This window comes from Ranitomeya imitator, chromosome 7, assembly GCF_032444005.1.
Source record: "Ranitomeya imitator isolate aRanImi1 chromosome 7, aRanImi1.pri, whole genome shotgun sequence".
In the NCBI taxonomy this organism is placed as follows: domain Eukaryota; kingdom Metazoa; phylum Chordata; class Amphibia; order Anura; family Dendrobatidae; genus Ranitomeya; species Ranitomeya imitator.
The window spans coordinates 63,216,201-63,243,985 of record NC_091288.1 but is presented as its reverse complement, the minus strand read 5'-3'; the positions used below and the strand labels follow the sequence as shown (position 1 = coordinate 63,243,985).

Genomic DNA, 27,785 nt, shown 5'->3' with positions numbered 1-27,785 from the left:
CACTTTTTGTCAGCTTTTTTCACCCATTGAAGTGAATGGGTGGTGAAAAATGCACCAAAATCGTAGGTATCACGATTTTGCTTTTGTTTTTTGTTTTTTTTTGTGCCAATACCTGATTTTATGGAATAGGACTTTTTTTTCAACACTAAACTTTATCAGCATGCACAAGAGACAAATGTAGCATGCCAGACCTGCGGGAAAAACCAAGGAAAACATGCTGAAAAAACACCTTGAGTGAACTTGGCCATAATAATAATCATCTTTATTTTTATATAGTGCTAACATATTCCGCAGCGCTTTACAGTTTGCACACATTATCATCGCTGTCCCCGATGGGGCTCATAATCTAGATGCCTTATCAGAATGTCTTTGGAATGTGGGAGGAAACGCAAACACTGAGAGAACATACAAACTCTTTGCAGATGTTGTCCTTGGTGGGGTTTGAACCCAGGACTCCAGCGCTGCAAGGTTGCTGTGCTAACCACTGAGCCACCGTGCTACCCGGCCATACTCTTATTACATCTCATGCCCCTCTTATCAAGATCCTCTAGGTGGGCATGTAAACCTTTTACATCCTTTTGTTGTGAGAGGGCCAGTTTGATGAAGGTCTGCTACATTAGATCTAGTGATGTCATGGTTTCCCTCCACAGCATTCATATGTCCCGCAAGTTGCTGCAGATCCTCACTTACACATGATAATTACATTCTTCAAGTGTAAGGGTTTAAGATCCTTATTAGAAGGGATGTGTGCGAGGAGTTTCCTCCATGTTGTAGATATTGAATGGTGGTCTTCGGCTAGCCATTCATCTTCCCCAGAGGAGTCACCAGGAGGTTCATTCCATCCCTCCCTATTGGTGATGAGGTTAGATACTTTGGGTTGACCCCTTGAAGTCGGCAGATTTCCTGTGCCCCAGTCAGATTGGATCCTCTTTGTAGCAGTTCTTCATGTCCTAGGAGTTGAGACCCAGGGATTTGTTGTTGTGGTGTAGGGGTTGCAGTAGCCTGATTTCTGCCTTTTATCAGTTACGACGTGGCCATGTTGTGCACTGTCCTATATGGTAGGGCCTAACGTGTCTGACCCAGGCTGCGGCTGCAGGGAATCATTGGCAACCAGAAGGTTGTAACAATTCCACTACCTCAAGTCTTCCCATCTCCTTTTCCCTCCCATTTAGGACTGATGCTTTGGCACTGGGCCAAGATGGCGTCAGAATGCTAGAGCCCACCGGTTCTGAGTAGAAACAAGTCCATGGCTGTCGCCGGAGCTGCCGCCGCCGAACCTTGTATGCAGAGGTTTTAAGTACTCTCCGGGAGACCCATCCGGTGAGATTAGTTGGCTGGTATAAGTGCGATGGAGCCGTGTAACTGATGGTGTCTGGTGGGAGCACATCTCGATCCTGGAAAACTTTTAATGATTTTTTTTTTTTTCATCAAAATTAAACACACGTAGATTTTTGTTGTCTTTGTGCAGCCAATTCTGTACAAATTGCCATGACAAGTTTTAAAGAGACCCTTACACCCACCACCTCTGTGATCCACAACTGGCCCGGTGACCGTCCACGTATCTGTAAACAGAGACCATTGCTGAGGAGGAGTATTGGATCAGAAGCGATTGGGTGGGCACCAAAAGAGAGGGCCACCAATGCTATATGATATATTGGGTCTTTCTTATTTGAGTCCACCTTCCTTTTGAAGCAACTACACATTTGTTTATCCAAAATGTGGTTTAACAGACAGTTCCCTGTGTAATGCACCATTTCTCCTGTGGTGACGCTGCAGTGGAATTAAGAGCTTGCTGCATGGTAGTACTCAAGATTACGGTGGTAATGGTGGCAGGACACTTAAAATCAGCCTGCATTTTGTACACAACCCCTTTAGCCTTTTCGTTCATTGCTGTAGTGGGTCATAATTGTTTTTTTTATGGCCTTCACTCACAATTTTGTGTTCATAGCTTAGCGCTCCACTACTTCTTGGAGCCCTTTTTTCTCTGAAACCTCTAAATGAGTTATTAATGTTCTCAATACGTGTTTTAAGCTTTTGCTTGCGCGCAGAAAGTTGAATTATTAAAGTTAAAAGGCGGTCATATAGAGTTTCCTCCCGTGAGCGGGATGACCTCGTTCAGGAGTATCCACTTTGCAATAAATAATATACACAACTCTGCAGCCCGCCGAGCCTCACAATGCATCGGCTCCGTCCCCAGCGTTCAGCGCTTTTAATATTGCATGCTTAAATTGTTCAGTCCTCAGTCTACGTTTTTCAATATTCACCTTGAATTTATAGTGCATATTAAAAAGCATAAGTAAGTCCAGGAGACACCATAAATCGAGAGCAACGGTGCATTTTTTTTTTTAGGTTTTAATATCATGTTGGAACAGAAATGAATCTCCCCTGGATGGGTGAAAGCTCATGAAATGTTAATGTCTCAAAATGTATTGTGTGCACTTATTAAAAGGCTACCTAAAGGGATATTCCCATCTTGTAAAGAAAAAACATACCCCTAGGAATATGCCATTACGTTATGATCTGTGCCATCATGTTGGGATCCCGACTGAGCATCAGAATTCGGATATATGTTCTGCCGTGGCCCTTTGACTGCGCTCAGTGCTCCTACTCTTTACACACCCCATATTTAATAAATCTAAATAAAAACTTCTCCATTTAGTGATGACTTGTTGTTCCTTCTAGTTTCCTACTTTGAGTTACTGTTACTTTACCTCTTTCTTACCATCATCAATTTTTTTTTTCACCATCTCCGTCTTCTAAGGGTATGTGCAGACAATCAGTAAACGCTGCGTATTGGACGCTGCGTACTTGTGCAGCGTCCAACCCGCAACGTTCAGATGTTACAGCATAGTGGAGGGGAGACGGACATGTGGTGCGTCTCTCCAGACCTCAGCGTGCCTATTTATCTTGTGGAGATGCTAGTCTCCACAAGAGAAATTTCACCCATAGACAATGATGTACAATAACAAATTGTATTGTGGTACCGTGTTAGCCAGAAAAATCGATGTGAATATTTTTCTGCCCAATGATGACAGAAGTATTCTAGGAGTGATACGTTTATTGGCTAACCAGAAAATGTTTGCAAGCTTTTAGAGCACAGTGGCTCCTTCTTCAGGCTAGATTACCTTGTCCTTGTCATTAATCTTGCCTGAAGAAGGAGCCACTGTGCTCTGAAAGCTTGCAAACATATTATTTTCTGGTTAGCCAATAAACGTATCACTCCTAGAATATTTCTGTCATCATTGGGCAGAAAAATATTCACACCCATAGACAATGTATTGCATTGGTTCAGTGAACACCTGCGTTCAATAAGCAGCGAACATACACTGCCAGTTCCTGATCATCTGGACATACCCTAAGAGACATAACTTTTTTTTTTTGTCAATGTATATGGACCTGTTTATTTTGCAGGATTTTTTGTAGTTTTAGACCCCACTATTTAAATGTCTCGAGAAACCAGAAAAACAATTCTCCGTGAGGCAGATTGAAGGAAAAAACACCATTCCACTATACTAAATATATATTAAATATATAAATATCGTCTCAATATTCTATTCCCTTTTTGTTCTCTTTTTTTATTACATTTTTGAGTGGAGGTGATGTCATGAGAAATTATAGTTTTTCCCTTTTTATTAATTTGGTTAATTGAAAATTTTGGGAGAAAAAAGTACAAAAACTTTCTATTAACCAAATTAATAAAAAGGTAAAAAATGTAATTTTTCATGACATCACCTCCACTCAAAAATGTAATAAAAAAAGAGAGAATGAAAATAGAATGTGTAAAAGGTGCTGGTTTGAGATGTTTGTTTGTTTGTTTTCATATATTATTGATCCTATGCTCACTTGATAAATACTCCGTGGGGTCTTGTCATTGTTCTGATCATTCACCGCTCCATACATGCGCAGTCACTCAGCATATCCTGTACATATAGGGCCCGATTTGTCCAGACCAGCGTTTTTTGCACTGGTCTTGATGAGCGGATATGCTGGAGTCAGACACTCCTGATTCCTGAAGAGGTGAATGTCGGAGCAAGTGGCTTGCGCCTCTCTGGGCGCCTCACCAAAGATCCTTCTCCATTTCCTACTGGCACAGTGAACGTTGATGCTCGTCATCCCCCCTTTACACGCACTTTGTTGGAACTGGGTAGAAATGGGGTAAGAATGACAAAAGTCACAAAATATAAGTACAACCTCCAGTTGCGCGCAAATTACGTGAATGTTCAAAGCTTTTTTCACCAGAATATTGGCATAAAAGCTTTGATGACTCGATCTTATCGTGTGGGTTAATTAAGAAGCCAGTGCAGCAGGTGGTAACGGGCCTAATGTCTAACAGCGCTGACCATCGGTGAAGATACGTCAACCATTTCTTCATTATCTGTGCTGTGATGGAAAAAGCAGAGATGTTTTCCTTTATCCTACACCTCTATTAGGCCCTTGCATACAGTCAGGTTGCTGCTTACTGATATGTCAATGACGGGGAGTGCCAAGGACTTGGAGGTAACATACCGTAGTTAGTAAGGCCGAAAAAAGACATTTGTCCATCCAGTTCAGCCTATATTCCATCATAATAAATCCCCAGATCTACGGTACGTCCTTCTACAGAACCTAATAATTGTATGATACAATATTGTTCTGCTCCAGGAAGACATCCAGGCCTCTCTTGAACCCCTCGACTGAGTTCGCCATCACCACCTCCTCAGGCAAGCAATTCCAGATTCTCACTGCCCTAACAATAAAGAATCCTCTTCTATGTTGGTGGAAAAACCTTCTCTCCTCCAGACGCAAAGAATGCCCCCTTGTGCCCGTCACCTTCCTTGGTATAAGGTGTTTGGAGAAAGTGTTCTTTTCGTCATCTGAAGGCTCCAGTACGGTCAACAGTGAAAAACTGAGCGATTTTTAAAGTAACTAGAGGTGTCCTTTTTATATACAAGTAATTGAGTTGTCCTGTTCATTTCATGTTCTCTCTAGCCATTACATTATTTTGTTGACCCCTTGCTGTTTTCCAATTTATCACACAAAATTAATTCCATCTAAAGCTGTGAAGGATGACATCCAGCTTTTCCAGAGTGTATAATTGTATATCTGCCCAGTTACAGCATTGTGTATCCCAGCCTCTAATGATGCGGAGACACCATCACGTGTTTCTCGACGCAAGCAGTGAATAGCCACGCCTTTCCCCGGGAAGGAACAACCACGGGAAGGGCAGCATCCTATGAAGGAAAGCCACCTATGCCAAGCATGGTATCCATCCACAGACAGCTGTTTCGGGGTTTTTGCCCCTCATCAGTGTGGAGTAGGAATCTGGCTATTAGGAGCCTCCCCGAGGCCAATCATCTGTGCCTTTATAGCCTTTTTAGGCTATAAAGGCACAGATGATTGGCCTCGGGGAGACCAAAACATCCAACACCGCGGAGACACCATCACGTTTTTCTCAACGCAGTGATTCCAGAACACTGCCCCCATCCCTTATCGGAAATATGCAGATGCATGAAAAGAAGCTGCGGAGACACAATCACGTGTTTCTCGACGCACTACTCCACACTGATGAGGGGCAAAAACCCCGAAACAGCTGTCTGTGGATGGATACCATGCTTGGCATAGGTGGCTTTCCTTCATAGGATGCTGCCCTTCCCGTGGTTGTTCCTTCCCGGGGAAAGGCCTGGCTATTCACTGCTTGCGTCGAGAAACATGTGATGGTGTCTCCGCAGCTTCTTTTCAAGCATCTGCATATTTCCCATAAGGGATGGGGGCAGTGTTCTGGAATCACTGTGTTGAGAAACACGTGATGGTGTCTCCGCGGTGTTGGATGTTTTGGTCTCCCCGAGGCCAATCATCTGTGCCTTTATAGCCTTTTTACTAGGCACTGCTCCTAATAGCCAGATTCCTACTCCACACACGTTGAAGATACTCGGCTGAATGGTGCGGAGGTTGATCATGCACACTACTTCTCCATTCATTTTAATGCATGCATGTCAATCTCTGGCCCACGGGACAAATCTGGCCCGCAGAGTGATTACATTTGGCAAATGATGTCGGCACCTCACCGCCCCCACTCAGCATTGCACTTTCAACTGTATCAGCATTCTGTATGCCGTCACAGAGATATATATATATATATATATATATATATATATATATATATATATATATATATATATATATATATTTTGTAATTTTTTTTGTTTGGGGGACTGTGGGCCAGTTGTTCTGTAGTAGATGGTGGCCCGATTCTCACACATCGGGTATTCTAGAATATGTATAGTAGTATATAGCACAGCCCACGCAGTATATAGCACAGCCCACGCAGTATATAGCACAGCCCACGCAGTATATAACACAGCCCACGCAGTATATAACACAGCCCACGCAGTATCTAGCAATGTGGGCACCATATCCCTGTTAAAAAACAGAATTAAAATAAAAATAGTTATATACAGTCATGGCCAAAAGTATTGACACCTCTGCAATTCTGTCAGATAATACTCATTTTCTTCCTGAAAATGATTGCAATCACAAATTATTTGGTATTATCTTCATTTAATTTGTCTTAAATGAAAAAACACAAAAGAGAACGAAGCAAAAACCAAAACATTGATCATTTCTCACAAAACTCCAAAAATGGGCCAGACAAAAGTATTGGCACCTTCAGCATAATACTTGGTTGCACAACCATCAATAAGTTTCTTACAATGCTCTGCTGGAATTTTAGACCATTCTTCTTTGGCAAACTGCTCCAGGTCCCTGATATTTGAAGGGTGCCTTCTCCAAACTGCCATTTTTAGATCTCTCCACAGGTATTCTATGGGATTCAGGTCTGGACTCATTGCTGGCCACCTTAGAAGTCTCCAGTTCTTTCTCTCAAACGATTTTCTAGTGCTTTTGGAAGTGTTTTGGGTCATTGTCCTGATGGAAGACCCATGACCTCTGAGGGAGACCCAGCTTTCTCACACTGGGCCCTACATTATGCTGCAAAATATGTTGGTAGTCTTCAGACTTCATAATGCCATGAACACGGTCAAGTAGTCCAGTGCCAGAGGCAGCAAAGCAACCCCAAAACATCAGGGAACCTCTGCCATGTTTGACTGTAGGGACCATGTTCTTTTCTTTAAATGCTGCTTTTTTTTTTCTCCTGTAAACTCTATGTTGATGCCTTTGCCCAAAAAGCTCTACTTTTGTCTCATCTGACCAGAGAACATTCTTCCAAAACGTTTTAGGCTTTTTCAGGTAAGTTTTGGCAAACTCCAGCCTGGCTTTATGTCTCGGGGTAAGAAGTGGGGTCTTCCTGGGTCTCCTACCATACAGTCCCTTTTCATTCAGACGCCGACGGATAGTACGGGTTGACACTTTGTACCCTTGGACTGCAGGGCAGCTTGAACTTGTTTGGATGTTAGTCGAGGTTCTTTATCCAACATCCGCACAATCTTGCATTGAAATCTCTTGTCAATTTTTCTTTTCCGTCCACATCTAGGGAGGTTAGCCACAGTGCCATGGGCTTTAAACTTCTTGATGACACTGCGCACGGCAGACACAGAAACATTCAGGTCTTTGGAGATGGACTTGTAGCCTTGAGATTGCTCATGCTTCCTCACAATTTGGTTTCTCAAGTCCTCAGACAGTTCTTTATCGTTATGACGCGGTGTAACGCAGTCCGTTTAATGGACAGCTAAACCGCAATGGGGGCACTGGCTGGAGGGGAGTAAGGAGAGGGCACTGACTGGAAGGGGGTAGGGAGGTGCAAATTCACGGCTGGACTGTGGCCGTCGCTGATTAGTCGCGGCCGGTCGCAACCAATCAGCTGCCCGGGATTTCCGTGACAGACAAACAGACGGAAGTGACTCTTAGACCATTATATAGATAGATGGAGGGCTATGTGGGGTCATTTTGCTGTATGGAGGACTATGTGGGGCAATTTTATTGTACAGAGGACTGTGGGACCTATTCTACTATATAGAAGTCGATGTGGAGCCAATAATATATGGAGGACTATGTGGGGCCCATTACACTATATGGAAAGCATTGTGGCGCCCATAATATATGGATGACTTTGTGGGCCCATTATACTGTAGGGAGGACTATTTTGGGGCAATTAGTCTTCACTACAGTATATATGGGGCCACTATTCTGAAAACTATGTGAGTCTCATAATACTATGGGAGGGGGCCCAATTAGAACTTATTGGCTGCTATGGAGCCCCAGGATTTCTATTTACGACCCCTACCCATGAGGAAATACCCAATGCTTCAGTCATATGATCTGACTCTTAAGATCTATTAATTAAAATGTACTTTGTTTGTGGGACAACCCATTTTAAGTTTGTCTCCATATGAAAAGGTTCATTGAATCCTTGAAGGAAGATGACAGCTTTATTTTTTAAATTTGTTTTTATAAACAAAATCAATGGTACAAATGATAAATGGCCACAGATCGCCATATACATAGAGGCAGACATAATGTAATATAAATTGCTGGATTAACAGTTTTAGTTTGCACTGCAATATAGTTACATTGGAGAAGAATATTTGTGCAGTAATTATTTCTGCTGCTAATCTAGCAATGCAAGATTCAAATTACTGGGCCTCTTTAGCATAAAGATATATATGTAAAATATGTGACCAACATGAATTGTTCAAGTTATATCATAAATTGATTCTAAAACAGAAGAATCAGTATCCAACAATCTTAACAGTAATAATAACATCCTGCTGCTGAATCACATTACATATAGATGGAGAACCTGTCAACATAAGTTAATATATTCTCAAACGTATTGTATTTCCTCTTTTGTGCAAGCACACTGAACTCCTTTTCAGGTATCGCAATCATATTTCAAAAAGTACATAAAGATGAATTCCAAAAGTCCCATATCCTGTGAAATTTCCCAGGACACATTCTATTCAGGGATCTCAAGGTTGGGTTAGAACTGCCCATCCATCTTAATGCTATCAATTTCCTTGCCAGGAATATCGTTTCTCGGAGAAAATTTTTTATATAATAAAGGTATCTTCCTACAAAATACCAAATACACAAATTAGGGGGTTAAAAGGAATCTGGATCAATATCAGAGAGGCCAGAAAAGAGATTATTTCCTGCCAATAAGACATGATATGGAGATGGCCAATTATTCTGTGAATTAAATTGGCATTCAAATGTGTGACATCTCGGACACTCTGAAGTCTGAGACTGCCCCAATCTGAACAGCTTGACCGGGGTGAGATTTGTTTGGTGAATTATGTATAACTGAATAATTTTATTAACTGAAGGACAACTGCCATCCAGCGTTGACACTGAGCAGCATGTGAATGGCAGGCTGTATAGTCGCACCATACAACAATGCAGCCTGCCATTTAGATGTAGAAGAGTTAGACCTGTCACAGTACAAATTATCTTCTCGGCTGACAGGTGAGGAATATGGTTGTTTATTTTAATTCCCTTACAGGGGACATTGGCTTCAGTCGAATTGGCAATTACGTGAGTATGGTTTAATTTAGATTGATTAAAGGAGTCTGTGTCACTGTGTCATTATTTCACTTAAAGGACTTCACTCTGGGTGTGTGGTTTTATACAATATCACTATTTGGTTAGTAATGGGGGCATCTTATCAACGCCTCTCCGTTACTAACCTATGGGCTTGATGTCACCTGACAATACAAAGGTGACATCAACCCTACCCCCCCAAAAAACTATCTCCTCACTTGCCACTGCACCAGGCCAAGTGGGAAGAACAAGGCTAAATGCCAGAATTGGCACATCTTATAGATGTGCCTTTTCTGGGGCGGTTGAGAGCTGATGCTTGTAGCCTGGGGGGCCAAGATCCATCCGTTTTTTAGGTCGCCGCGACATTGCATTAAAATGCAATAACGGGCGATCAAAAGAACATATCTGCACCAAAATGGTGCATCATAATGGCAGGTCAGTTTTAGCATTTAGTGAACCTAGCAAAAAAGCCAAACAAAAAACAAGTGTGGGATTGCACTTTTTTTTGCAATTTCACCGCACTTGGAATTTTTTTCCCGTTTTCTAGTACACGACATGCTAAAACCAATGATGTCGTTCAAAAGTACAACTCGTCCCGCAAAAAATAAGCCCTCACATGGCCAAATTGACGGAAAAATAAAAAAGTTATGGCTCTGGGAAGGAGGGGAGTGAAAAATGAACACGGAAAAACGAAAAATCCCAAGGTCATGAAGGGGTTAATTATAGATGGACCCTATGTCTTTTCTCCGCGGGGAGCACCATTTTAATAATCAGTGAAGGCCAAGAATATTGTTAATAGCCTGGGAAGCTCCATGGGTATTTCTTCCTTCCCAGGCTATAAACATCAGCCTCCTGCCATCTGCTTTCCCTTTGCTGGTTTGGAAAATTACGCGGGAGCCCATGCCTTTTTTTTTTTCAGAAAAAAATATTTATTTAATGCACAGTAAGCTGCACACACTGCACTATCATATGTGACTGACCTTTTTATGTCTACCTATTCTATTTGTATATACTGTATTTAATCAATCTATTGTCGGGTCCTGCTGTGATTTTACTGTATGTGGCTGCTGAATTACCAGCTTTTCAAAGGACATGGGTGTGTGGGTGTGTAAAAATGGTCCGAGTGCTGTGCTTTTTTTTTTTTTCTTCTACCACCCTTGCGTTGGTGAGTCTCGTCTGATATACGGTATGTGGAAAATCGCAGCATGCCTCAATTTTTTTTTTTTTCCCTGTTCGATTTTAGTTGAGATAAAAAAAAAAGAAAATCAGTGAGCTTTGGTCAGTGTACAATCTTTTCTTTTTTTCTTTTTTTTTTTTTTTTTTTTAAATCAGACTGCACTCGTCCTCATCTGCGAGGAAAAAGGGACGAGCCCTAAAGTGTCGGGCATCCATTTACTGATCATTGTAAGTTGTCCCGCTAAGTACCGTAATACAAAAAGAATTCAGGTAAAACCACACCTCCCCTTGATTTGGCTCTTTGAGAGTAGCCAGCCTAAGCTTGTACCTCATTCCCCTTATAAATAAGGACATCAGTGGGTTGAGGGATGAGAAAAAGGATTTAGGAATGGGTACTGCACTGTGTGGAATACAATCTATATAATTGTCTATGGTCCACTTCCGTCTGTTTGTCTGTCACGGAAATCCAGCGTCGCTGATTGGTCGCACCCAGCCGACCGCGACCAATCAGCGACAGGCACAGTCCGTCCGCGAATTGGCCCCTCCCTATTCCCCTCCAGTCAGTGTCCCCTCCATACTCCCCTCCAGTCAGCGCCCACATAGCGTTTTAGCAAGGTGAGTATATAACTATTTTATATTTTAATCCTTTTTTTTTAACAGGGATATGGTGCCCACATTGCTATATACTGTGTGGGCTGTGTTATATACTACGTGGGCTGTGCTATGTACTGCGTGGGCTGTGTTATATACTGCGTGGGCTGTGCTATATACTACGTGGCTGTGCAATATACTACGTCGGCTGTGTTATATGCTACATGGGCTGTGAGACTCTTTCTGATTGGTCGCACCTGGCCGGCCGAATCCTGTGTATTCATTGCATTATTCTGAAATCTTCATAAATAAACTACATACATATTCTAGGATACCCGATGCGTTAGAAGCGGGCCACCATCTATTTATACTTAGAAATAGAATTGTTTTAATTAAATGTAACCATCCCGAGACTGACAGTGGTAGTTTGCTCTACTGATTGTATTTATGCTTCACATGTTCAAGCAGAGTAGAGACATTAGATGAAAGGTCATTTTTGCTATCCTTTAAATAATCCACAAGTATCTGAATTTTGTCACAATCGGGCTGTGGCGACAATGGTTTCAGTAGTAATAAATCACTTGGCACTCAAATGGTTTCTTTCAGATGAAAAAGTGAACAACCCATTTATTTGTGCATCCAGTTCAAAGATTATTTAAACGTTTTCGGTCAAATCACAAGACCTTCATCAGAAATATCTTTAACAAAACAGGAAGCATAGGACAAAGCGCACCTGGAACGTCTCACAGATCCTGAAGGGAGAAGGAGGGTGTGTATCCGCCGCTGCATATGGCGCTCATAGACGTCCGGACCGCCACTTAAAAAAAAACAAACAAAAAAAACCATAGACATGGTTGGTGTCTGTGAACTCGATATGACCTGGAGAATCATAATGGCAGGTCTGTTTTAGCATTTAGTTAAATGTAAAAAAAAAAAAAAACTCTGGAATTGCACTTTTTTTTGCAATTTCACTGCACTTGGAATTTTTTTCCCGTTTTTCAGTACACAATATGTTAAATCCAATGATGTTGTTCAAAAGTACAACTCGTCCCGCAAAAAGCAAGCCCTCACGTGGCCATTTGATAAAAAAAAGTTATGGCTCTGAGAAGAAGGGGAGCAAAAAACAAAAACGGAAATACCTCTGATTGTGAACGAGTTAACATCGTGTACTGAAAAACGGGAAAATGAATTCCAAGTGTGCTGAAATTGCAATGCAAGTGCAATTCCACAATTGTTTTTGTTTTTACCATGTTCACGAAATGCGAAAACTGACCTGCAATTATGATTCTCCAGGTCATTATGAGTTCTAACACCAAACATGGCTAGGTTCTTTTTAATTTAAGTGGCGGAAAAAAACCCAAACTTTGGTAAAAAAAATAATAAAATAAAATATGGTGCCACTTTCCGAGACCTGTAGAGTCTACATTTTTCGTGATCTCGGGTTGGGTGAGGGCTTATTTTTTTTGTGCCGAGCTGACGTTTTTATTGATACCATTTTGGTGTATATATGATCTTTTGATCGCCCATTATCCCACTTTATTGCAATGTAGCAGCAACCAAAAAAGCGTATTTCTGGCATTTTGAATTTTTTTTCTTGTTATGCCGTTTAGCGATCGGATTAATTTTTTTGTTTTATATTGATAGATCTGGTGATTCTGAACACAGCGATACCAAATATGTGTATATTTGATTTTTTTGTTTTATTTTTAATGGTGCGAAAGGGGGGTGATTTGAACTTTTTTTATTTATTTATTTTTTTAAATATTTTTAAAAACCTTTTCTTTTTACACTTTGAATGCTTCAATAGTCTCCATGGGAGACTAGAAGCTGTAATACTTTAATCGCCTTTGCTACATACAGACGATGACCAGATCACCAGTGTGTAGCAGAAATGCTCACTTGCTATGAGTTCTGACCACGTGGCGACGCTCATAGGAATCTGGCAATGACAACCATAGAGGTCTGCTGCAGACCTCAGGTGATCATGTGACAGGGTCACTGATGGGCGGGATCAGTAATGTGCGTTCTGTAAGCGCGAGTTAAATTCCGCTGTCTGTATTCATCAAAAAACTGAAAGTCAACATACAAACAGGTCATCCGCCTTTTGACGCCAGCCAGTTATCAATCCCGCCATTCTGGTTAACCTGACGTTCATTGATGACAGTTTATCTTCTAAACAGGATACCCTCACTCCATAGCCAACAACGTTATTGTATTTTATGTATAACAATAATCTATAATGATACGATGTCATACTGAAAATCTTTGTTCAACTCCTCATTTTGTAAAAATCTTATTGTGCAATTTTCTTAACAAAAATGATAAAAGTTTGATACTAAATCAAAGTTAGGACCCGGCTTTGTCGAAGATTTACATTTTGACCCACTGTGTATTTGAGGCTGACGTTCCTGCTCTAATGGGAGTGTTACAGATCAGCCAAGCACAGCACATGGCAATCTGTGGTGCCCCCATTAAGAATGAATGCCTTTCAGAGCCTTGGTTCTCTGGATCAGTAGGGACCGAGCAATTGGGAAGTTATCTCCTATCCAAAGAATAGTGGATATCTTTAAAATTTGAGAATGCCCCTCTAACTGCTTTATGATGGTGTTACGAAAGTGAGTGGGTGTCCATAATTACATCCAGGACTACTTCTGCTAGACCTGGTTACAATATGCCCATATTTTAATGAGGCCTTAACTGTAATCAGTCAGCAGTTTTTTGTAATGTAATCTGAGGACCGCATAGAGGTTAAAACACTCAACTCAACCATGTATTACATATCCTTCTGTGTGGTGGTATTTAGTTAAGGTACCGTCACATTTAACGACGCTGCAGCGATCTAGACAACGATCCCGATCGCTGCAGCGTCGCTGTGTGGTCACTGGAGAGCTGTCACACAGACAGCTCTCCAGCGACCAACGATGCTTGTCCCCTGGTAACCAGGGTAAACATCGGGTTACTAAGCGCAGGGCCGCGCTTAGTAACCCGATGTTTACCCTGGTTACCAGCGTAAACATAAAAAAAAACCAAACACTACATACTTACATTCCGGTGTCTGTCCTCCGGCGCTGTGCTTTCCTGCACTGTCAGCGCCGGCCAGCCGTAAAGCAGAGCGGTGATGTCACAGCTGTGCTTTACGGCTGGCCGGCGCTCACAGCCAGTGCAGAGAAGCACAGCACCGAGGGACAGACACCGGAATGTAAGTATGTAGTGTTTTTTTTTTTTTTCTTTTTTTACGTTTACGCTGGTAACCAGGGTAAACATCGGGTTACTAAGCGTGGCCCTGCACTTAGTAACCCGATGTTTACCCTGGTTACCAGTGAAGACATCACTGAATCGGCGTCACACACGCCGATTCAGCGATGTCTGCGGGAGATCCAGCGACTAAATAAAGTGCTGGACTTTCTGCTCCGACCAGCGACAGCACAGCAGGATCCAGATCGCCGCTGACTGTCAAACTGAACGATATCGCTAGCCAGAACGCTGCAACGTCACGGATCGCTAGCGATATCGTTCAGTGTGATGGTACCTTTAGACTGAAGGATTAATAACCTTGTGATTAACACATGTAGGCAGTCGTGTGACTCCGCCCCCTCCTGTGATAAGCAGCTCACTGTCTACAGCTACGTGCATACAGAGGTGTGGGCGGGGGCAGCTTTCTCACCTCTGCTGCCATACTAATTCTAAAAGCTCTGATTGTGATAGAATGGCTGCACCCAGTAATATAAGTGATACAACCTTGATTCAGGCTCTCTTTGCCTACATTAGGCTGCTTTCAGATGGGGTATCAAAAATTGCTGACAGATTCCCTTTAATGCATACTTCAACATTCAGATCTTAGTTTGTATAATGTATATTGCTTTTGCATGTGTAAAGTTTTCTTGCGTGGTTTGAGATCTGAAATTCTTTGTAACCTTTAGAGTATTTGTGAATTCTGTGTTCTGTAGTTTCCCATGAAACAGTGTGTGGCTTTATCTAATACATGAGGATGCCCTGAATCTGGAATATATTAATGCACATATGTATCTTACGCATTTCGTAGAGCAGAGGTGTCAAACTGCATTCCTCGAGGGCCTCAGACCATGTGTGTTTTCAAGATTTCCTTTGCATTACACAAGGTGCTGCAATCATTGTGTGTAGGTGATTAAATTATCACCTGTGCAATACAAGGAAATCCTTAAAACATGACCTGTTTGCGGCCCTCCAGGAATGCAGTTTGACACCCCTGTCGTAGAGAATATGAGAATGCTGGAAACCATGACATCACTGATCCTCTTTTCATGTCCTCCACACTTTTTTTTTTTTTTTAGTCATTTTGCTTCCCCACATGTATTTTTTAACACGTCCTATATAACAATGTGACAGGCTCATGACGCATTGAGGAGAGATCTTGAAACCATGAAGAATTGCGTCACAAACTAAATAAGCATTCCCTTTTTAATCTATGACATTTCTGAAAAGGGATTGCAAAAAATACTTTTAGATGTGTTTTGCAATAGGATCATAAAGAACTTACTGATACAAGTAAATCTTCAAAGATGCCACTTCTTCATTTTTCAGCCATGTTCCATGTCCACCACTGCGGTGTTCAACTAGGACTGCATTTTGTGTCGACAGGTAATTGGTGCGGTGTCCACAGTGGTCTGGTCAACTGAATAATTTTGATAGCTAAGCTGCCCCTCTCTCTGTCAATGCATTGTCCGTGAAGGCAATCAATTGTGTGGCTGCAATATTCATTTCAGGAAACGTTGAGCAGCTGCCACAGGTGATTTTCCTAAATAAAATCCTTAAATGCCCTTAACCAAAGTGTAAAGGTCCCGTCGTTCTAGCAAAAGTCTGGTCCTTACTTCAGTGTTGTGAGATCTTGACGAGCAAAGTGGGATCCCACAACCTCCACTGCTGCCCTTGGTCAATGACAGCGCTGTTACTGATCGGTACCATCATTAGAACTGCTGCAGATCAGGAACTACTGTGTAAATAATAGCAAACCACTGTTTTAAATAATTAAAAGTGCAATAAATCGCAATAATGTGCAAGATAGTTATCAAGATTTTGGCAGTGAGATGGGTTGTGGGGTTCTTCCCTACATGCTGGAACCCACAACCCATAAGTTCGGACCTGACTTACTAGAAGATGGTGTCCTTTTACACTTTTCTGGGGGACTGTTATGGACATTTTATTTGAGTTATTTAAAAAAAAAAAAAAAAAAAAAAAAAAAAAAAAAAAAAAAAAAATATATATATATATATATATATATATATATATATATATATATATATATATATATAAATTGAATTGGCGTCCATAAGCTTCCGGTCACACCTTTGCATGCACACATGTAGTAAGTCATGATGTGTAAAATGTTATATGCCGTATGATAACATATTTAAACAATTTGTGTGTTTACGAAGATTGTTGTAGTTTTGATCTGGTCATCTGATAAAGACACACCATGTATTTGCATTTTGGTAGTATGATTGTGGATTCCACTATAATGCTATGTTTTATGGATATTTTATGGATATTGTATCACTATCGATTGGGTTACAACACTGCTGTAAGGTTGAACTGTTAATGGAAACTTGATGGCTCTTACTAGAGCTTCCATAGGCAGACTTAGCTTATGCCACTCCATCGAGCAGGTCCCAGCCGTTCTCCATTCTTCACCCATTTAACCTCTACGCAGGGATCTGGACTTAAAGGAGGAACCCCTGGGTGGTGTCCACAGAGTAGCTAATGGCTGGTGTAGCAAGCTGGTAAAGAAGAGTCATTTAATGAAATCATAGAGAAGGTAGATTACTAGACACAATCAGGAAGTGGGGATGAGGTCAGAAGGCTACGAAAGGTCAGAACCAGAAGGATGGAATCTGAGACAGAATCCTCAGGCGCCTGGAGTGTTAAGTCAGTCCAGTGTAAGCAAGGTTATCAAATAAGTGGGGTGAGGTAGCGGGGCAACACTAAGGAAACAAACCAGGGTCAGTTAACACACACATTCTGCCCAACTTGGTGACCTCACAGGTCCAGCTACATCGGTATCTCTGGCTGTACCCTGCTTGCACTATCCTGAGCTATTGGCCATGACATCTCCTCCATCACCAAACCCGTCTGCAGACGTCACTGAAGCACAACCAGGTAGAGATAACTGCTGTTGTATGTTCTGGAAGTGTAGGTTTCATAGACACTACAATTGCAGCATATTTCAGCATTTTTTTTTTACTTTAATGTTGCATAAGAAAAAATTGTTACGTTAAAATTGATTTGCTCAGTGCTGCTTTCCTCCCTTTCTAATGCTTTTTGCTTTCAAGCATCGGGTGAATACATCTGTTAATTCATTGCCGCCCATTTCACCACAAACATGTATGCAGCTGCATTGTTGGAAAGAAGCTCCTCCAGCGCAGTACGCTGAAATATTGTTAACTCGGCAGCTCTCAGGTTACGAGGTCAAGGTGGTTGAAATTGGAAATCCTCGTGGTGTGCTGCCCTTCTAGCACTCTACTTATTACAAATCTCTTGTAGCCACTTTTCATTTGTGGCTGAGAATTGTCTGATATTGTATCACACTGTCTGACTTTTAGTTCTGGTTTGCTGCTTGTATTTGTCTTTTGTCGATCCTTTAAATGCGAGCCTATCCTTGCTCACATGGTGCCATGTCTGAGGGCACCGTCCGACAGATAACATGGAGTTGCTGATAGGATAACGGTCATGTAATAAAACTGTGTAGCACAAATGAGACAGCATTATTCTAGGCCCTCTCATCACTTACTATGACTCCAGGGGGTGGTCTTAAAAAGGTCGTCCCACAGACAAGGTCCATTTTAATCAATAGATCTTGGAATAATAAGTTCCACAATTGGACGTGTTAAAAACGTTCCTGTGCTGAGATAATCTTCTAAATGTGCCCCTGCTGTGTACCGTGTAATGGCTGTGGCTGATCGTAAAGGTACGGGATGAATGGTCCTCTTCATGCATGTGTCGTGTCTGTCACACAGCCGCGATACCTGCAGCTGTGGCGCTGATCGGCCAGCCCGATCCAGGAAGCCGGGTTTCCTCTGCAGCTTATTCAGCAAGAGCTATAGCTTGCCGAATAAGATGGAACCCGAGCAAATTTGCGCATCTCTATTGGCTGTACCTGACTATGCAGAGCTGCCGCAGTTCATAGTCTGATCTTGCCACAGCTACTGGCCAAGGAAGGAAACAAAAGAGAGTATACAGACAGGACAGCATGGGATTCCATTTGATTCTTCGGGTCAGGTAAAACATGTTTAAAAACGGGCAGGGAAGTGTTTTACCTCCCAGAAGCGAGCATCTGCGATCCCAAGTTGTCCTGTCTGCACACTCTCCTTTGCCTCTTTCCCTGCCCAGGAGCTGTCGTATGATCAGACAGCATTACACGGTACACAGCAAGAGCCTGAGCTTTAGCTCTTGGGATTTTTGCAATTTTTCTGAACTTATGGTCTCATCTTGGGGTGAATTTGCAGGGATATCCACTTTTGGGGAGATTGTCAACTCTCTTGAAAGTTTTCCACTTCTGAATAATGTTGCTCACTGTAGAATGGTGGACTCAAAATTGTTTGGCAATGACCTTCTAACCCTTCGCAAACTTATGGGAGGCAACAATTGCTTTGCTAAGATTATTACTAATGTCTTTCCTTCTTGGAGTTGTTTTCACACGCCTGACTGCTTCAGACCAGCAAATTAACTCCTATCCATCCATTATTTTTAGTGTATGTATAAATAATTATAGCGTCTATGCACCTGTTACATGCAGGTTTTGCATAATATGTGATATATAATTCGCCAATGAAACAATATGTATGTTGCTAATTTTTTTTTTTTCATTTAATCAGTGTTCGATCTATTTCACGACCTCATTCTTCTTATTCTATTGCAGAGGTAGCAGAACTTGAAGCAAACCTGCCTTGTAAGTAAGCTTGTTACTATAGTACGGTATTTTATTTATCTCTGACTTGTACTCCCATATGTCTGTATAAAGTGGCATCAATTGAATTTTATTTGGTAGCATAAAAATGTGTACCATAATGGCCACTTGTGTCTTATCGGTGTAGTTCGACACAGTATTTTTTTTTTTTCATCCTTGTACGTTTTCTATTGCTTTGTTGGATATTTCTGGCAGAAATGTTATGATTTATCTTATATAGTCCCATAAATGCCTGTTTCTGAAATACCCATTTAAGTAATTTGATGTTATACTTTGACGGTGCGTGCTCATCTACACGCTACATTAAGCTTCTGAAATCTATGTGGTAGACACCGTATTGCATGCATCCCATGTTTTCACTAATTTGGTACCGAAAAAAATCTACAATTTATCCGTAGACACATCACTTCTAGCTAGCCTTGTCACATGTAAAATATGAACAGATTTTGGTTAAAGCTGCCCATAACATTTTAAAATTTCTCTGAAGAGGCAATTTGCATATTACATTTCCCAGAGGAGCATTGCATGGCGAATAAGCCTCCTTACCTTGACAAACCAGAGCTGGTATGTCACTCTCCATAAGGAGAAACGATACCCCTTAGACCCCAGTCCAGAGCCTCTCATCTAGCCAAATCAGTTCTCATGCTTCGCACTGACGAGGGCCAACAGCCCGAAACACTGTGTCTGCGAATTGAGATACTGATTTGGCTTTAATCCTAAGTCATATTGCAAGACTCGTTAAAGGGTTGATTGTGACTTGTAGGATCGCTACTTCCTACAGTTGGCGCTATAAGAGTTTAAGTCCTCTTTTTCTCTGAAGAGACAATTTGCATATATAATATTAAATGAGAATCTTAAAGGTAAAAGACACAAACCCCCAAAATATATATTCATTCACATTAAAACTTGATAAAAACATACATTAAAAATCATGGAAATATCAAAACATATAAGCAGGTTTGTAAGGTGGGGGGTATATTAGATTGCAGTAAATGTCTAAGATCAGTGCACCAGAATAGAATTCATACACTCGTATAACATCCAAGCGATTTCTATATTCAATAAGATCTGTATCAAGTAAATGGCAAAAGTTGCATTTAAATAGACATGATTCAGTATATACAATTTATAGTATTTCCAAAATATCATATATAATTAGTCCCCAAGGCAGAACTTATAATATGCGCGCCACAATGCGTGTTTTGTGTTCAGCTATCTCAAAGAAATGCGAAACGTGCATCGGGACCTTGACGAAGGACCATGCAGGTCTGAAACATGTTGTCTGGGAGCACAATGGATATTTCTTTTCTGCCGCCTTAATTTTTGAGCCGTAGTGTTCAACCATTTACACACAACCTGGTAAAAAAGGATGGCGAAAGCCCCACATGTATCAACACTTGATACTTACCACTGAGGAAGACTCATTGTGTCGCTACGTGTGGGGCTTTCTCTTTCCCTTCTTTGACCAGGTTGTGTGTAAAGGGCTGATCATTATTATGGAGTGATAAGTATACATGCTGCCTCTCATGTACGTATATATTGCTAATTGTGGCTAGACTGTGACCACATCTCTTTCATGTGATTATGGCTTGATTCCTGCTGTGCATATTAGCATTTTGTTGTCCTCGTTATTATAATTATTATTATTAGGTGTTATATCAATAGTTTTGTCTATTTGTTTATTGATATGGTCTGGCCACTAGATATATTTATTAGGCAGTACGACTGGATGTTTTGAATGGTCACATTGGTGTTTTATCTGTGCCTCTGCATATTGGGTCATACACGCAATCCTGGTCTTGGGGTCCTTTGCACATCTGTTTGTTTTGGTATGATTCCTTATAGTCCCTAGGCTTTTTAAATGTTTTTTTTTAAATGGTTTTAAATGTATGTTTCTCAGTCTCCTATTACCACACCACGGAGAGAGAGGATCTGCCCTTCAGGGACAGGAAACCTACAAATAAAAGGACTGTACCTCTCTCTCGCATCAGTTGGTTTCCTGTCTCTGACGGGGAAACATTCAATCCAAGCTGTACCTTCATTCCGGATGAAGATTTGATCCAGGGACAGCCAGTCGGAGTTCCGGTAGCGGGGAGGCCCCTGCCACGGCTGGTCTGGTTCCTGAGACCGCCACCTCTGGGACCGATGGGTTCTTCAGGGTGGGTGCAGCCACCGCTCCAGAAAGGAGTCTGGAGCTCCCGGATTCCCCGGGAGTACACGCACCGACAGCGTGCACAGGTGGGTGCACCAATATGGCCGCTGCTCCGGAAGTAGAGCGGAACTTCCGGGTCCCGGGTGGACGCATGCGCAGTGACGCTCCCTCATCTGTGATGAGCGCAGAATCTGCTGCAGTGATTAAGTCAGCATCTTCGGATCCCTCGGTCTAATATCCAGTTCCCCCTCCAGAACCAGTACCTGAGATTACATCTAATGGTGAGTGAATGTCGAGAAAGTTCATAATTGTAATGGGGTTCCTTCTGTTCCCTTAATAGGGAAAGAAGTCGGGGAAAATGAGAAACCGGTGTTGCATGCAAAAAATAGTATGTGAGGAAACCACGGATTTTGCTTCTGAACTAAGATCTGCAATCAGATCTTAAGTTCAGAGTGCCTTTTCTTCCATCACTCAGGGGGAGAAAGCAAAAAAGAAAGAGTCTACATACTCCAAATCTGACCCCTCTACTTCAGGGGAACTGGACTCTGATACCTCAGACTCCTCAGCTTCATCCTGGGGTGAAGACAAAGGAGGACATCACTGCTTTCCACTAGACGAAGTAGAAAGTCTGGTAAAAGCAGTGAGAATCACCATGGTGATGGAAGACCCCCGTCCGGATAAAACTATCCAGGACATAATGTTTGGGGGCTTAGGACAGAGGAAACGCAGAGTATTTCCAATAAATCCAAATGTCCAAACCCTAATCAAAAAAGAATGGGAAAGACCAGATAGAAAAAAACTTGTCAGTTCCTTCCCTCAAAAGGAAATACCCCTTCGAGGCGGAAGCATCCACATCCTGGGACAAAGCCCCTAAGGTTGATGTAGCTGTGGCCAAAGTTTCAAAAAAATTTGCACTTCCATTCAAAGACATGGGTACACTCAATGATCCCCTAGATAAAAAAAAAAAAAAAAGCTGACACCCTCTTTAAAGGGGCCTGGGAATCAGAGGGTGAAATCTTAGGCCGGCCATAGAGGCGACGCGTACCAATAGATCCCTCATGGTATGGGTGGATAAACTGGAGAAACAGTTGAGGGATGGGACACCAAGGAACAAAGTCCTAGAATCCATACCCAAATGTTTGCTACCTGCTTTGCTGGAAGTATATAAGGCAGGGTTGGAAAGAGGTGAACTCCCACGGTCCGTGCGGGAGGCAATTATTGTTGTGCTCCCTAAGAAAGGCAAGGACCCTACTGAGCCGGCCTCGTATCGCCCAATCTCACTGCTAACGATGGATGCAAAACTTTTGGCTAAAATGATGGCTAACCGCCTTAATAAAGTTATAATATCTATAGTGCATGGGGATCAGGTGGGCTTTATGCCTAACAAATCCACAGCAACGAATTTGAGGAGACTTTTTATTAACATGCAAATGAAGGCGGATAGTGAAGGGCATAGAGCGATCTTGTCGTTGGATGCTGTCAAGGCATTCGATAGCGTAGAGTGGAAATACTTGTGGCCTACATTGCAGCACACGGGCTTTGGGGAAGTGTTTACCAAATGGGTTCAGTTGTTGTATACTGCTCCTAGGGCCAAGGTACTTGTTAATGAGTGAATGTCTGAGGGGTTTTCCTTGTTTAGAGGCACATGATAGGGATGCCCTTTATCCCCTTTATTGTTTGCTAAAGCAATAGAACCACTGGCGGCAATGATTAGAAGGGATCAAAATATTGTAGGATTTAAATATGGGATACATGAGGAAAAAGTGGCACTCTATGCTGATGACATGTTGCTATTTTTGGGAGATGCTGAGGTTTCCCTGGGGACGGTGATGAAGGTTCTAGCCGAATATGCCGGTATATCTGGGCTCTGCATTAACTGGGATAAGTCCGTTTGTTACCGCTGGATGGTGGGACTCTTGTTGTAGATCATCAGCCAACTCCTGTTCAAGTGGTTACAGAATTCACTTACCTGGGCATTAGGGCGTTAAATAATATTGAAGATTATGAAAGACTTAATTTGAACCTGCTGCTAGGTAAATTTAAACACAAGATTATGGCATGGAGGAAATTTAAATTTAACAATGGCCGGGCGTGCTAACTTAATAAAGATGATACTTGTGCCTCTGCTTTTGTATGTGCTACTCAATGCACCGGTTTGGCTGCCTCAAAATAGATTTTATAAAATTAACACCATTTTCCGTGATTTGATATGGAAAGGAGGTCGAGCACGTATTAAGTTAGAACTGTTGCAATGTCCAAAAGATGATGGAGGTTTGGTGGTTCCCAACTCATGGCTGTATTATATTGGGTACCAATGCCAGCATTTGGTGGGATAGGGGGATCATGATCTTATAAGCTCAGTGGGGAAGGTTATTTCTCATGTGGTAGGGGCCCGCTACTAGCTGCTCTGGAGGTAGGTAAATTTCATCTGAATCCTAAAAGATTTCCAACTTTGGCGTTGCTTGAAAAACTCTGTAAAAAAATAAAGCTATAGAGGGGTATAGGGGAATATACGAGATACACAGTCATTCAGTTCCCTGTGAGGGTAAATATTTGTTTGGAGAAACTTTGGAGGACATACTCCAAAAGGCAGGAGATAAGAAAAAAGGATTCCCGAACATAGGGCCAACACCATTCCAACGGCCCTTTTGGAATAAGAATTTTTTTCTGTACAAAACCCCCAAGGGAACAAATTAGATGGGAAGAAGGAAAGACAGAGGATTTATCTTCGGCAACCCCTCCCGTGATAAAAAATCCCCCAAGTGACGGTCTTCCCAGGGTGATAGGAAGATTAACTCTTTTCCTCCCGGCCTGGGAAAGAATATCAAACAGTCCTTGGATCTTAAGTCTGATCAGGTCGGGGTTAAAGATAGATTTCTCCTCCTTTCCCCCCCAGAACTATGTCATAACTCCCCTAAGGCCTTCAGCAAGGAGCCTTAGAAAACAAAGTCCTAAACTTAGGAAAGAAAGCAGTTCTGCAGCGTGTTCCACCTCACAAAATTGGAAAAGAATTTTATCCCCCACTATTTCTGGTATCCAAACCAGACAGCACATATCTGACAATATTAAACCTACGGAAATTGAACAACTGTCAGGAACCAAAAATTCAAGATGGAATCAATAAGATCCACCACCAAAATACTGTTCCCAGGCTGCTTTATGACGGTATTAAACCTCAGCGATGCATATTATCATGTACCTGTCCACAAGAAATATCGGGGATTCCTCAGACTGGCAGTCTTCATAAACGGGAAGGTGGAAGAATTCCAGTACAGAGCTCTCCCGTTCGGAATTTCAATAGCCCCCCGTGTGTTCACAAAATTAGCAGAAATGATGGCCCATCTGAGAGAACAAGATATCCTAATCATTCCATACTTGGACGATCTGCTAATAGTAAGCGACTCAGCCCAGAACTGCAGAGTTCAGGGGGACAGAGTAATGAGCACTCTGGAAAACCTAGGATGGCTTCTAAACTTAAAAAATCAAGATTGGAACCCAGCAAGATTCAATAGTTTCTATGTCTAACACTGGACTCACAAAAACAAGAATGCCGCCTTCCAGTGCGCAAAACACAGAACATTTTACACATAGTAACATAGGCCTTACGGAATCCCTCCATGACAATAAGGAAGGCAATGTCACTAGTAGGCTCTCTAACCTACCAGCGGTACAGTGGGCACAGCTACACACAAGAGACCTCCAATGTGACATATTTGAGAATCAGTACAAGTTGAGGCCACTTAGAAAGCCAGATAACTCTAAATTCCTCTTCTACTCATTCCCTACTTTGGTGGACAAATGCCCACAACCTATCCAAAGGGATCCCCTGGGTGACAAAAATATCCCATATAATTACTACAGACGCAAGCCCCATAGGATGGGGAGCTCACATGAACAACCAAGTTACACAGGGGAAATGGGAGAATCAGGAATTAGGAGCTTCTTCGAATCAGAATAAACTATGGGCTGTGGGTCAGGCTCTCTCGGTTTTCCTACCCCACCTACGGGGTGATCATATCCGCATATTCTCGGACAACCAGGTAGCAATAGCTTATATAAACCATCAGGGAGGTACCAGGTCCAGATCTCTGATGGATACCTCCTCAAGGATCCTCAACCAAGCGGAGGAGAATCTTCTATCCCTCTCGGCACTATATATTCGCGGGGTAGAAAATCAAAAGGCCGATTATCTCAGTCGAACTCAACTAAAGCAAGGCGAGTGGGTCTTGAATCAGTCCATCTTTCGAAAAATCACGAAGATCTGGGGACCCCAATGATAGATTTGTTTGCCGATCACAAAAACAAGAAAGTAGATGTTTTCTGCTCTCTCAACCCCAAGGGGAATCCTCAAGTACTAGAGGCTTTTATGCTTCCGTGGACTCAGAATCTCACATATGCCTTTCCCCAATCATCCTTTTACCAACAGTAATACGGAAAGTCAGAGAAGATAAAACAAGGATGATATTAATAGCCTCATTTTGGCCAAAGAGAACCTGGTGCTCTTGGCTGAGGATACGGTCTATCACCGACCCTTGGGTGCTACCGGACATCCCGGATCTCCTGTCTCAAGGACCAGTCTTACACCCTCAAGCAGTGAACCTCCATTTAACAGCATGGAATTTGAAAGGGTGCTGCTGAGGGAAAGAGGGTTCTCACGCAAACTAGTCTCTACAATACAAAAAGGTAGAAAACTGGTTACTACTAGAACTTATGGCAAAACCTGGAGGAAGTTCGTAACCACCTCCAAAGTAAAAATCGAGGAAAGTGCCTCAATTACAGATGTGCTTGAATTTCTACAAAAAGGTCTAGAAAAGGGCCTAGCAGTCAGCATATTAAAAGCAGAAGTAACAGCCTAAGGCTACTTTCACACTATCGTCGGTGTCGGCCCGTCGCAGTGTGTCGGGCCGACGTACCGACGCATCCTGTGACAACACAGCACAACGGGGGCTGCGGATGCAGTTTTACAACGCATCCGCTGCCCCATTGTGAGTTGCGGGGAGGAGGGGGCGCAGTTCCGGCCGCGCATGCGCGATCAGAAATGGCGGACACGACGCACAAAGAAACGTTGCAAGCAACTTTTTTTGTTCCGACGGTCCGCCACAACACGACGCAACCATCGCACGACGGTTGCGACGTGTGGCAATGCGTCGCTAATGTTAGTCTATGGGGAAAAAACGCATCCGGCAGACTTTGCAGTATGCGTTTTTCTCCAAAATGACGCATTGCGACGTGCGTCATACGACGCTAGTGTGAAAGTAGCCTTAGGTGTACTTTATAATCAGGACATTTCAGGCAACCCATGAGTGGTGAGATTCATTAAAGCTGCAACGAGATCTAAACCACTGGTCAGCCGAAAGCTGCCATCCTGGGATCTGAATGACAAAGAGGAGGAATTTCACACTCTAGATGTCAAAAGATGCCTAGTTCAGTACCTAGAGTCCAACCAGAGCTGTAGGAAGGATCTCTCTCTTGTTTGCTTTCAGGGACCAAGAAAGGGACTCAAAGCATCCAAGGGTACCCTGGCAAGGTGGATAAGGGAAGCGATAACCCTGGCCTACTCATCTACCGGGAATACTTTCCCGGATGGTCTGAAGGCTCATTTTACAAGGGCAATAGCGACCTCATGGGCAGAGAAGTCAGAAGTATCTATAGAACAAATCTGTAAGGCTATGTGCACACGTTGCAGATTATTTGCGGTATTCTAGCGTTTTTGCGCTATAAAACCGCAAATAATCTGCATACATTAAGCATCCTATCATTTTTAATGAAATCCGCAATTTCTGTGCACATGATGTGCGTTTTTCCGCATGAAAAACGCATTGCGGAAAAATAATGAACCTGCTCATTAATTTTGCGGTTTTTACGCGGTTTTCCCACTGTCTAATGCATTGGGAAATGTCCGGAAAAAAACGCGTCAAAAACGCGTCAAAAGTGTGCAAAAAAAGCGCAAAAAAAACGCATGTGGATTTCATGCGGAAATCTGCCAGAAATGTCCGGATTTTCACAGGAATTTTCTGCATGAATTCCTGAACGTGTGCACATAGCCTAAGGCGTCCACCTGGTCATCACCTGCAACCTTTTTTAAACACTACAGATTAGATCTAATCTCTACATCTGATTTGACCTTTGGGAGAAAGGTCCTTCAGGCCGTGGTCCCTCCCTATGATTCCATTCTCTGAAATTCTCTCCATGGTGCTATCATGGGAGACTGAGAAAGTTGTAGTTACTCACCGATAACGGTGTTTCTCAGAGCCCATGACAGCACCCGCTTATTCCCTCTCATCACGCGTGCGGTGAACACATTTTTATGTACGTAGCATAATTCAGTATAGGCACAGTGTTCTTCTCTGATAAGCAATACTATAATGTATATATTTTTGTTGTCACTAACCTGGAGGTCCTCCGATGCTCTGTAAACCAACTGATGCAAGGGAGAGGTACCGCCCTTTTATC

The 27,785-nt window shown here is 42.3% G+C and overlaps 1 protein-coding gene across 2 annotated transcripts in view; it reads left to right on the top strand.

Moving 5' to 3' along the window:
- UBE2F (ubiquitin conjugating enzyme E2 F (putative)) overlaps nt 1-27,785 on the top strand; it is a 272,936-nt gene that overhangs the window by 24,734 nt on the left and 220,417 nt on the right. For both annotated transcript variants that reach the window (XM_069733384.1, XM_069733385.1), the window contains exon 3: nt 19,133-19,162. In XM_069733384.1, the coding sequence (XP_069589485.1) occupies nt 19,133-19,162 (30 nt within the window). The remainder of the gene's footprint in view (nt 1-19,132; nt 19,163-27,785) is intronic.